General features: G+C 34.7%; 1 protein-coding gene across 2 annotated transcripts in view; it reads right to left on the reverse strand.

Annotated features, from left to right (window-relative positions):
• LOC105440096 (syntaxin-binding protein 5) overlaps nt 1-13523 on the reverse strand; it is a 52810-nt gene that overhangs the window by 12976 nt on the left and 26311 nt on the right. For both annotated transcript variants that reach the window (XM_030994597.1, XM_030994596.1), the window contains 2 exons: nt 12249-12483; nt 11439-11541 (listed from right to left, as the gene is read on the reverse strand). In XM_030994597.1, coding sequence (XP_030850457.1) covers nt 11439-11541; nt 12249-12483 — 338 coding nt within the window. The remainder of the gene's footprint in view (nt 1-11438; nt 11542-12248; nt 12484-13523) is intronic.

The following is a 13523-nucleotide window of genomic DNA, read 5'->3' on the forward strand; positions in this document are numbered from 1 at the left end:
TTTATCTGTAAGGATAACATTTGATATGTTGTTCCTTGTTATTTTTTGTTTTGCAATTGTTTGCTGTCGTCTTGAGAAAAAGTTAAGAACAACTGTTGATGTTTTTCACTCCTTGATGGTGCTTCAGCTAGTACATACCCTTGCCTCAATAATAATAATAATAATAATAATAATAGCCTAATAGTCCACTCCAAATTTTATTAAACCGAAACGGAAATTCTTTTTGCCCAATTAATCGTGAGCCCGGCAGACACTGAGCAGCGCCAGATCGACGTTGCTCTATCCCTTATTGTTGAATGCCAAACAAGGTAGCAACAACTCCCATCTTTTAACGACTATTTTAATGACTATTTAGGCATCGGTTCAAGTGCTATGAATTTTGTTTTTGTTTTGCTATTGTGTGTGTTTGCTGCCCTCATGAGGCATATTTATGTTAAACTGTCATTGTTGTTCATTCATTTTCAGTGCTGTGGCTTGTACACAGTAAGAACTCAATCAATTGTTAGGTAACAGTGAGACATGAAGTACTGTCTATCTCATTTTAGTGACAGCGGTGGGATATGAATACTTCATGATAAAGTTAAGTTCTGGTCATGCGATTGCATTGTGAAAAAAACGTTGTGGAATCGATCAGAAAAGGTGGATCATCTAGGATATAAGTATCATTGTGTACTGCAAGGTTCTGGAATCATCAAAATGATAAGAAATTTGGCCCAGTCTTGGTAAAGTTACAAGCCCTGCACACAGAAAGATGTATATGGGACTACACAAACATGTGGTATAAAAATCTGTCGCACTTTTTATGATGTTATATGCCACATTTAGAATATTAAGGCATCTGTAGAGCCATGCTTTTCAGGGAACATTTTTTTATCTGATGTTCTTCCACACTTGCATATTACATTGATAACGATCACAGATTATTTTTCACCTCTTCCCAGAACTCAACCTTTTCTTAAAATGATTGGCGAGTGCTTTTTGTTTCCAAGGTTTACAGTATTTCATGAAATAAAATGCCTTGATATTTTTTTCCTGATGGAACTCTAAATTTCTAGGATCATCAACAGAGGCATTTTACCCACTAAACAGACATCATAACCAATCACCCAGTGGATATGCTGCTTGGATCAAACATAAGAGACTGACTGTTGTCCTTTGGGACTTTTTAAATTGTCTGAATTTCTCTGGTGTTAATGATTTTGCTCTAATTCCCTTACTTTTCCATGACTGGAAAAAATCAACTCATTTTTCAAAGGAATTTGTTGAAATACCATGATTTATCATGTCTTAGCATACATTAAATTCTCCATTTGAAGGCCAGAATTAAATTCAACCTCTCAGTGCTTCCATCAGAAACACGATTCAAGAATATAAGTCTAATTCAAATACATTGTGCATGTAAAGGCAGATACACAGTATCAGAAGCCATTACTAAAAATTAAATAATTTCATTTTACAACATGAACAAGGAGTTTAGAAGCTGACTTCTAAACAACTTGCATTATTGCCAACTTAACAAGTAATTCTCATCTATTAAAAGAGTCACTTCATGAGAGACATTACTGATGTAAAATTATTTGATTTTTAATTATACCTATAAATGCATAATTCAGGTTGAATCTGCAAATTTGAGCTTCACTCAATGTAGGCACACAATATTTCAGGGATTTATATAGGTTTCTATATGTTTACCCCAGTGAAGCACTTAGTAGCCTATACCTGGTATTCCCAAACACCGACAACTTTAAAGCACATAACAGTTTTGCAAATTTTATTAGTGGTTGGGCCGGGCTTGTGAACTTCAATGGAATTGTCAATGAAGTATCGCACTGGAAGAACTGTTTATAAACAGGTTGTTTGTGTGAGAATATCTTATTTTCATTAATTCATTTCATACATTGCCGATATCATTTTGGCAGTGAAATTTTTTGTAGATAATTAACTTAAACACCTCTCCCTCAGTTAATACTATAACATGAGATAACAAGCAGAAGTTTTGTTTAATTTGCTGTATATTTTGACATCATTAATGTAATTATACATACATTGTAAATAAAGTTTCATCTGCATCATATGGCTTTTGTATTTTGAAAGCACTTGTTAAGATGAGAAACAAGCAGAATAAAAATAAAAGATGTTTGGCTTGGTCCACAAAAAAGTATTCTTAATTGGAGTAATTTCCGTAATCATTTGTTAATGAACAATCTACTTGTACTTTTACTATTATCCTTTCCCATATGCAATTTAAAAGGATGCTTTGACATATGATTTACATATGTTTTATACTGGTACCACTTAACAATATTTTGATAAGGAGTAGAGGTGTTGGGTAATTTTTTTCCACATATCAATAAATACACTGTTGCTTCAAACTGATTATTGAGGACAAAAGTTAGATGTAATAATTAAATCTCACTTTGCTTTAACCACCATATGAAATTCTTTGAATATGAATTTGAATTCACTTTTAACTTAATTATCATATTACACTCATTAAACTACTGTAAGTTGCATACCTATAGGTGATGACAGACTTTCTGAAATGACAGAATTTTTGAACATGAATTGTATAAATATGAAAATATGTGATGTCTACTGTAGAATGTTCATATTTTTCTGGACAAACCTAAACTAATGAACAGTCCGTATTTAAACAAACCTTGTGAATTTTTCCTCGATATAAATTCTTCTTGTGCATTACGGGTGAAAATAAATCAATTCCACATTTTCACATCTGCAAGTAGCAAGTCTGTAGGTACTGTAAGAACTTGGACTTAATAATGAAAATATTACTTTTATCAAGCCTCTGCAAAGTTTTAATGTGTGTTGTGTTTATAGAGAGGGTAGTCTACAAAAGTCTTGGACAGTTTTGTTTGAATATATTTTGTTGTGTACAGATGTGTTTTTCTGAAAATCATGCAAGAAATGAATGATACCACACCCTTTAAATATGAACAGCATAAAGACTATGATTAAATACAGGTAATTTACATGCAAACATTCAATATATAAATACATAAACATTGATACCATATATACTCAACATTATTCTAAATACAAGTATAAAACTATGCCACTGCAATCCAGCCTGCTTGTCAATAAAGAACATTTTGAAATTACCTACATCTAAATTTTTTTCTTCATGCAATGCTTTCTGTAAAAGACAGGGTAATAGTATTCATTGGGATATGTATTTACAGCTATTCTATTTAGAAAGGAATCAGTTTCCTCACATGTTATGATAAATGTGAGGATCTGCAAAATTCAAATTTTAACACAGCATAACAGCAGGGGTATGCATATTGACAGGTGTACTAGGTTTAAGGAGGCATTAATCATACCCAAATCACAGCAAATAGGCCACTCTGGTTGCAGCTTACATTTCAGAAAATCCTTGCAGGTGGCATCATGATTTTGCAGAACTACATATCCCAAAATATATCTCTCTAATCAATTACTTTTTGTTGATGAAAAAAGAAACTTGATTTCAGATTAGGAGTTACCGTTTCATTTAGGAAGAAAAAAAAAACCTTGAATCTTTCCCCATCTCAGCAAAAAAACAATATAAATTTATTTACAGGATTGATTTCTCAAATCAAATTGAATGTTAGACAAAAATTATATCCTCTTAATCTATTTCTATGTCAAAGAAGGTAAGTTATGGTCATCTAAACAGAAAAGAAACTTGGAAATGACTCTCAAGGAAAAAACAAATGAAATGTTTTCCAAGTAAAAAAAAATGTAAAGATGACAACCCTTTCCTGTGAATGTTTGAATGAAAAAATAAAACCCTTCTGTGGAAAACTTTTCAAAATTAAACCCTAATGGAGAGAGAGGATAGATAGCTAGACTCACGCTTGCCACTTATGGTTGCCACGACAGATTCAACCAGGAGACGAAACCGAGGCACAGATGACTTTTTGTGACATGCATCAGACTGAGGGGGTGGGTCACTACTAGGGGGGTGGGCTTGGGAAAGGGCGGGGTTAGACGAATACAGGGAACCGGAAGAAGAGGAATGAGTGGAAAGAGAGTTGGTGGCAGAGACCGGCTTGTGAGCGGCCTCGCCGGTGGTAGTAGAAGAAGGCATGGATGGGGAAGAAAAAGAAGTGGGAAGAGGGGGGCGTGGAGGGGGGTGAGAAGGGCGAGGAGGGGGGCGAGGAGGGGGTTGGGGTGTGGTGGTAGAGGGGTGGGAGGATGTATCAGGGTGGTCAGAGGGGTGATCGGGGTGGCTGACACCATTGGTTTTAGGAACTGAAGGGGAAGAACAAAGATGATACAATATAGAAAAACACATGACATGAAGAACATACACCATTCAACAAAACAAACAAAACATCACCAAACAATACATTATATAGAGACAGACAAATCAAAGTACAACGTGATACAATGAAACAATGTTGTGAGAATGACGAATGGAAGTGAAAATGGAAATTTAGTGAAAATGAGCAAGGGAAAGGGGGAGGGGCGCAAAATAAAAGGTGGTAAAGAAAGAAAGAAACAAAATATATATCCAAGTATATATATTGGTATAAGCTTGACAATCAGCACTGTATAAATAAATAGAAATAAATAGATAAATGCATTATTATCATCAAGTTGAAAAAAGTTAGCAGATTCACAGCAAATACGACAAAGAGCTCACACCTTTTTGAAAAAATATTTAATTGTGGAAGAAAAGACCTTTACATTTTACTATTATTTTTAACTATTTTGCTCACAGTAAAATGTCAAATCTAAAGAAAGAACTTTTTTTTGATTTTCTAGCAAACTGCTTTAAAAAAAATATATCTGTGCAAATATTTTTTATATGAAATATGTCTCACTGCAAATGACAATGAAATGACAGTGAAATTGCGTGTGAAATGTTTAACATGATCTCAAAACGAATTATGACATTTTTTCATCATTAAAAGTTAACCAAACATAACAATTTTTTTGGCTTGCCTGTAGTTAATAGCTCAAAGCTCAGCAATACATTTATCTTTAATTTGTATCAATCATATAAACCAGCGAAGTATATTTCTTAAATCACTGTAACAGAGGAAAGTATTAATTAACCGTCATTCACAAGTTCCACACAATTTAGTTACTCTCACATGCAAATCAAAAACGAAAAAGAAAAAGATATGTAAAGCATCAAATTTATCTGGCTCAAAATGCTTGATGAAGCATGCAGTTCATTCACAAGCTGTTAATTCAAACGGTATGTAGCCCAAAATGCAAGAGAAATAAAAAGGACAAGCAAGCGGGTAATGAGGTAACTTATTACTTTTAAAGGATGGAAAAACAAAATGATGCAGGAAAGCAAAGCACATGATGCAATATATTCTTCAAAATGGCGAACATAAAGTAGGATGTATTTTGTTATGGTTTAGTTATCTATGAAGCCCCCAGCATGTATCAATAATCTATTGTTTTGGTGTACAGTGTATTCACTTTGTCATTATTTCTCTGGGTTTAACTGCATGTAGTATTTGTTGTCTGCGCATACAGCAAATAGAAGGATTAAATGCTACCTGGTATCCATTTAGGTTGAGAGATGCAACTTCAAATACAATTCTCCAAACTTAAAGGATATGCAAGCTTTAATTAACTCATTTAATGGTTTTGATGCAAATTTTTTTTAAAATGTAAATCAGTATGATGATTTTCAACAATGAGAAGCATAAAAAATGTTTAATGCTGGTAGAAATTTACTATACCAACTCCTGTACAACTTTTGTTTGCGTAGCTGAGTGCGAAATCGTAGCTACTGTAAAATTATCACTTTTAAAATGGCTCAGAGCAGTACCATGTAGGGTGGAGGTTGATACTATTTTCATCTTGTTATAAATTGTCTGATCTACTTTACTTGTTAATGCTAATTGGTAACAATGATTGAAATTTTCTTAATCACTGTTTTAGAGAGGATAAAAACATTAGTTCATGTATATCAACAACCGATATTGGTAAAAAGAAAATGAACAAGAGTTTTAATTTTGGTTTTATTATATGTTGATAATGTGCAAGTAAATGTCCGCATGATAACATAAGCTCTGCATTTTCTGTAAATTCTTTCACTTTCTCTTACATTGAATTCAGTACATGAAGTTCATCCTATACAGGGATCAACGTTGTATGCATGATGTAAATTTTATTTTTAAAGAAAAATGAACGTGGTATTTCATTTGGCATAGAATTTAATGATAACACATATGTACTGTATCAATGTAAGCAATAATTGATGTAGTGTTGGGCCTATGACATACATTGCAGAATGGATATCAGCTGTTATGTTTTGCATTGTGATTTGATCATATATGATGTGCTTGTGTTTTTTGTTAGAATATTAGAATATTGTTACTGTAAGCAAAAAATATTGTCAGAAGCTTTTAGTAATAGGTTAGTTTCATCAAGGTGCCATGAGAGAATGTTAATGTCAACATTTCTGAAAACAAATAAATGATTAGATCAAAAATCAAATTCATGACCGATTCAACAAGTTCAGTTTAAAACCTATAAATCAAAGTCAAGAAGTCGGTTGCCAAAGGATGTAAGTGTTAAAAAATACACATAACTACATCTTTTTGCAACCCAACTGAAAACAAAATATATCAACGATTCATCAAAAAAGAGGAAACAAAATACCAGTAGTTTACTGAGAGACAGAAGGACATTAATCCATATTGTAATACAAAACTAAACGCCCTTCTGGCTCTGGTAGACATATGATCTTAAGTGAATATATCATTGTGATGAAGTAGGGCACTCAATAACTTTCGTTTGGAGAAGTATTTCTGTGTAATCAAAATCAAAACACACAATCTTCCATCTATATTCAAAAGATATTTTGGAATGCCAATCACATATATTGTTTTGGTATTGAAGAATAGTAGTATCTCATGATTTCAATGAGTTTACTTTGGAGGAAAAAACAACAACAAATAAATATCAAGTCCAAAAAGGATACAATGACTTAATCTATTGTATGAATATAATATATTCACTTAAGAATCACACTTTACAAAATTGTGGATAAGGAGATGATCATCATATTTAAAAAAGTGCAAATTAACTTCTAAAAAAGAGAATGATGCCAAGTCTTCTGTTACACAACCTATAACATCAACATTGGAATAAAAACGAGTATACCGGTAGTATACCGATAGTATACCAATAGTAAATCGATAGTAAACAGATAGTAAACAGATAGTAAATCGATAGTATACCAATAGTAAACAGGTAGTAAATCGATAGTATACCGATAGTATACCAATAGTGTAAGGAAAGTATGCCAATAGTATATCGATAGTACAATAATAATAATGATAATAATGGCTTCTTATATAGCGCACATGTCGGTCACGTTGTGACGCTCCTGGTGCTGCCCCGATTATTACCCTGGCTTTAGCAAGGCGGCCATTATGGCGCTCTAGCATTTCAAGGAATTAATTCCACACAATTAACCTAGCAATACTTCTATGTCCCAGCACACTGCCTATAGTATATGTTATATGAAGGCAATGGAATTTGCGATTGATTTTCTTTACCTTGCAAACTAAAATTGAGAAAATTTGGTTATTCTTTATGATTTGAGTAATTGCAGGTTTACAATGTGATAGGTTACAATAACAGATGACATGGCATTCAAATATTTAATTTTTTTCTTCAAAACAGTCAACATAATATAAAAATACAATTTCTCAAGACTGCATTTAAATGAAGAAAAAAAAGGTGTAATTATAAGACTTAAAATTTTAAAGTAGAGATAAAAAAGAGATTAACTATAAGATTAACTATAAGATTCACAAGCAAAAAAGACACAAGAATTCATAGCAGTGCAGTGCAAGCATACATACTCTACAGGAATCGGAGGTCAAATGGGGATGGAGGTCAAAGGTAAGAGGTCGGGAGGTCAATGCCCTCTTATGCAGGACAAAGGTCATCATGCTAGCCTCATTCCCAGGCTCAGGCAAATCTTGCTGAACGGAGTGAACGATACCATATTTGCTGGGTTTCTTGAGGGAGAAAGCCCTACGTAGGAGAAGGATCTTTCTGAAAAATGTTGCTGTATAAGGGCGAGAGATCAACCAGGGGACTTGGTATTAAAAGTTGACGAGAGAGGGAAAATATTAGAGGGTGGAAAGAATTTGAGAATGGGAAGAAGAGAAGACTGCCAAAGTAGTTTTTATGGTTGTTATGGTCCAGAAATGGTTGAAAATTCTACTGAGATATCATAAATACATGGAGCATGCAATTTAAATACGGTTTCGATTGATGGAGAACTAACCCTACTTATAATCTTATCATGGGTATCTCCAGCCTGGTAGATTTAAAACCAAATGTAGCATACCTTAAGCACAAAAAAAAACTATGCCCTCTTTTAATTATTTTTAAAACCTAAAAGGCTCCATAAAATGTCTGATAATACTTTTTAAACTTTTTATTTTCTTTCTATTTCACCTGTCATTTTCAAGTAAATTAGCACCTTCAAACTTGATCAATTTCTGACTGATAACAGAGATATCTTAAAGAAAACTTGGAATGTTTACGCTGCTGATTTAAAATGGTTTAGAATGGATAACTTTTGATCAATACAAAGAATTACTAGAAACCCAGTAATTATTGTTTATGGAAAGGATTTGTATAAATTTGCTCCCCCCCCCCCCCCCACCAAAAAAAAAAAGAAGTTTACAGCTCTCCCCCTAAAAGAAAGTCAGGATGGTGGTAAAATAATCTCCAAATGAAATTGAGAAAAGGCATCAAACAAAAGTTGAAAGAGGTACATAAAGGATCAAGAGGAACTAGATTTGGGGTACAGCATACATGTACATGTACTTGAGTATATGGGTATAACTACAATGCTCTAAATATACTTCAAGAAAATGACAAAGCACCAAAGTTGTTGACGGTAGAATACATTTCCAGTTTGGTAGGGACATGCATATATATCTGCATCTAATGAGCATGTTTTTTCGGTTTCTTGTTAGTTATGGATTTAGGAACGGGAGGGGTGGACCTGTATGGGTGAAGGGAGAGAAATCTAATGCAAAGCTGGAGATTAGTACGCAGGATGATGAAAGGATGTTAAAATTAGAATGGCAGCGGAATAAAGAATGTTTAATGCTACGGTCACAAAGGTTCGTACGAACGATAATTTCGTACGAATCTCCCCGTTTTTTCCATTGTCTTCCCGAATTTCCATTGTCAGAAAATCTTTTGTACGGCGTTCGTAGCAGTTCGTAATGGCATTTGTGACCGAGGCTTAAATGAAAGTAGCAAGGTGTTTTATTTGAATCTAAACTATGAAGTAGAAGACTAAAAGTGGCAACTACTTATTTTTGAGCTATTGAAGCAAATAAGTGCGGTATTAGTTTAAGGGCAGAAGAGAAAACCATTTCTAAAATGAAAGAAATAATGCGAGGTGAAAGGAATAAGTCTGATTCAAACTAATGACATATTCATAAGAAAGAAAAAAGAAAAATGGGCACTTTCTTCTTTAAATAACCGGAGAGAACAGCCCCAAATTAGAGAAGGTATTCATGAATGTGATCATTTGAATAGAACGGATATGAGTTGAGAGAGGGCATTATGAATTTAACTTTAATATATTATCTGAGGTCTACAAGCAAATCATTTGATAATGATTGCACACTACATGGATATAACTACATGTGTTGGAAGAGTAGCTTCTTCTCTTTAATTACAGGAGAAACCACAGATTGGCTGAACAATACTTTAAACAATAGGAAAACTCAAGATTAAAGAGAGAATCTTTTTAGAGAAAAACTGTTGAGACAGATCACTTGGGACGAATGAACTTTTTATTGTTGTTAGTTTATTTGAAATTCTACAAGGTTTTAACCAAGGGTGGTGCCAAATGTCATTGCAAGGTTTATTGCTGTCAAATGCATAACTAATTTGAAGAAGCATACATTCAATTTAATACATTCAGGCTCAGATTGAGTTTATAATTAGAGAGAAATGGAGAATTTGATAAGAACACAGAGAGATTTCTGAAGAGTTTCTATGCCAAAAGGATTGAATAAGATAAATGTAGAATAGAGACTGGAAATGGACGTTGCAGAGAAGTCTGAAAAGCATGTCCCTTTGGAAAAATGCGATGAAGAGTGGTGAATTATAGGACTGAATGAATACTTGTTCCAAATGAAATGAATAAGAAAAGTGTTCAAGTTGAAAGAGAGGCTGAAGATATACCCATATTTATCTCCTATAGAGAATATACAAACATTATCCAAGAACAGAGAAAATTATTTACAATAATAATTTGGTCTCTATTTGAAAGGATGAAGCAGAGAATACACTAAGAACTTAGGCATTGCCATTTAGAGATCATATGTATCTATTTCAGAAGGAAGTAGAACGGTTTTAAGGACCAATTATTTTAATTCTCTAAAGATAAATGGTCACATAATATGCGATAGAAAAAGGGCTTAGAAAGTGACAGGCAATTATGATGAATTCTACTTCTTTTTAATAGAGGTTTAAATTGAAAAGAATACAAATGAAGGAAAAACTTAAGGAACTAATTGAGAAAGGCAAAACCTTTATGATAAGATATATTTCCAGACATCTAAGTTAATGAGAAAGTGAATAAAATTAGGCTTAACTGCTATAACAGGAATAGAAGTAAGGCTTTTTTTTTAGAGGTCTAACATGAAAAGAAATTGAAAGGAGGATGGCTACATGATTGACAAAGTCTATTATGATAAGATATATCTATTTTAGAAGTTTAAACTAAAAGAAAAGAGAACAGCTGTAGGAATGAGAAAGGCATAAACATTAAATATGTCTTTCCAACTTTGAACTCAAAGGAATGTGAGAGATGGAAGACTTGACGATTGAGAAATGTTTTAACTAGCTAAATCTGCTTCAAGAGTTTAACTTACAAAGAAATGAAGAAGGCATGAACATTTAATCTAAACTATTTCTGAGGTAGAGTTTGAAAGGAATATGAGAGATGGAAGAATTGATGACTGAGGAAGCTTTTGTGAGCTACAGCTACTTTAGAGTTTAATTTAAGAAGAAATGAGTAAGGCTTTAGGAAAGAAAAAGGCAATACTCTGATCTCTTTTAAAGAGGTTAAATTTGAAAGAAGATGAAAGATGGAAGAATTTAATGACTGACAAAGGTTGTTAATGAAATGATATCTACTTGAGGAGTTTAACTTAAAAGAAACGTGGAAGGCTTTAGGATTGAGAAATGAATTGAAAAGAAAAAGAGGATAGGAAGGGGTAATGTGTTAGTTTTGCTAGGCCACTAACTCAACAATCCACCCATGCAGCCCATGGTAACGTCCGAGCTACCTCCGGCTCCTCCTCCCATGCCTCCTCCTCCTCCTCCTCCTCCTCCTCCATCCCCATTGGGTCCTCCGGTATCCGAGACGGTGGACTGTGTCTTGGCCATCATCTTGCGACAGCCCTGGGACTTACTGCGCCGGAGCTGTGACGGGTCGTGGTTGTTGCGGGGCTTGACCCCACCGCCGCTGCCGCTCCGCATCGCGCTGTTGCCGGTCGGGCTGATGCAGACTCCATTCTGCAGTGGGAGAGAGAGAGAGAGAGAGAGAGAGAGAGAGAGAGTGGAGAAAGAGAGAGAGAGAGGGAATTAAGAGAGGGGAGCGAGGGAGAGAGGGGAAAGAGAGAATCAACAAAAGAGAGAGAAAAAAAAGGGAGAGTCAAGTTGTGAGTGACATTCCAACAACAACAAATGAAGCAAAATGAGAAAAATGAAGAAAATGAATAAATACACTCTAAGGAAACACCAATAAAGATGAAGGTTATATCATATGGAATTCATGTCAATAATAGCAATTATTAAATATTTACGCATATTTCTTGATTACAAGGCTGGGACTTGACATTATTCTTAAGTGTGCACAAGGTATTAACAAGCAATGAGCATACACTAATTTATTGTTGGTATCACATGACATTTACAGTCTTATTTGATAACTTGGAACTTACAGACATTAATTCTCATAAAGTTCCAATGACTCCGACTGAAATCCTGCAAGTTTTCTTCTATTCAAGTTAAAGCCTGTCTGTACTAGTTTGGCCAGGGGGATTAGCCCTCCCTGCAAGGTCACTGACAAGTGGTTATCTCATCAAATCCGCTCTCAATTAACATAGGAAAAAGGGGATCATGGGGGACCAACGGGCACCGATTGGGCATTGTTTGCTTTATAGAGGGCACAAGTAGCTATAAGTAGTACAGTGGGCCTTTAAGACACACAAAAAACTTACCGACTCTCCGCCAATGTTGGATCCGACCGGTGACCGACACCTCTCCTGGTCGGACATGTACTGCTCTACGATGTCGCCCAGGCCCTGGGGCTGTGATTTGTTCTTCTTGGGGGATCTCGGGGTGCGCTGGTAAGGGTCAGCTGAGCCATACAGGTCGGGCGTGCCCATGTTGAGAAGACAGGTCCGCTGAAGGTAGTCGACAATTGCCAGCCCGTTGGTGGTGCCAAAAGCCAATCTGGGAACAGAGCGATAATGTATTTAAAATCCAAATGATAGCATAGATATATCAACTGCTATTAGAGGCCTGGCTGTTTTTATAGGCTCAAGGGGACGTTGCATCCTGCTGGAAAGATGACTGAATGTTACAAACATTTGGGAATTGCAGACAAAAAGCATTGTATGGTATCCGTGCTTGCACAAAGTAACTTTTAAAACGTAAACCAATGGGGATCTCATCAAAATTCAACTATTTTCCCGGTTTTTAATCTTTCGGGAATCTCACTCATGAACTATTGACCGTTACTGACATTGTTTGTTTCTTTATGGAAATGGCTAAACTCACGACTCCAAATTCGACCATTCAGATGGCTAGATTTCTAAAGAGAGGTACACATGTATATAACAGTTTATAATTGTGTAGCACTTGATACTTACATGTATGTTCAGTATACGTAGCAGTAGTGTCTATAACCCATATCACTAGATAGATCAATTGCTTAGATTTTGTAGTTTGGATTAATACCTTTTGATTCAGAGTCCTCAAAACATACCAGAGTAGAATGAACAAAAATAATGATGAAAAAAAAAAAAAATCAATTAATAACTTTTTTGACAAATCTGCCCATACTGTGTGAATTTTTGGTAGGTTTCCATAGGGTATTTGTCGGACACCAGGAATTTCAAAGCATTGAAATCTTGAAATTGACAATGGGTGAAAAACTTCAATATATCACTAGTTTTTAAACTTTCTGGCATACCTTTGAGATAAAGAGAACAATCACAATGTTGTCAACTTAAAAGAGAAATACATTTAGCCCTTAAAGGTAAAGGCCAGTTTTGGAAATGCCCCCCTCTCAAAAAATGAAATGGAAGCTCTTATAACCAATCATATTAAAGATGATACAAATTTTGCCGAGAAACCGCCTATATTTGTAAATTATTATATCTATCCGGACTGGATAGATATAGGGTAGTCCCATATACACCTTTCTGTGACAGTGCTTGAAACTTTACCAAGACTGGGCAAAATTTCTTATCATTTTGATGATCCCAGAA

This window comes from Strongylocentrotus purpuratus, unplaced genomic scaffold (assembly GCF_000002235.5).
Source record: "Strongylocentrotus purpuratus isolate Spur 01 unplaced genomic scaffold, Spur_5.0 spur5_scaffold_21, whole genome shotgun sequence".
In the NCBI taxonomy this organism is placed as follows: Eukaryota; Metazoa; Echinodermata; class Echinoidea; order Camarodonta; family Strongylocentrotidae; genus Strongylocentrotus; species Strongylocentrotus purpuratus.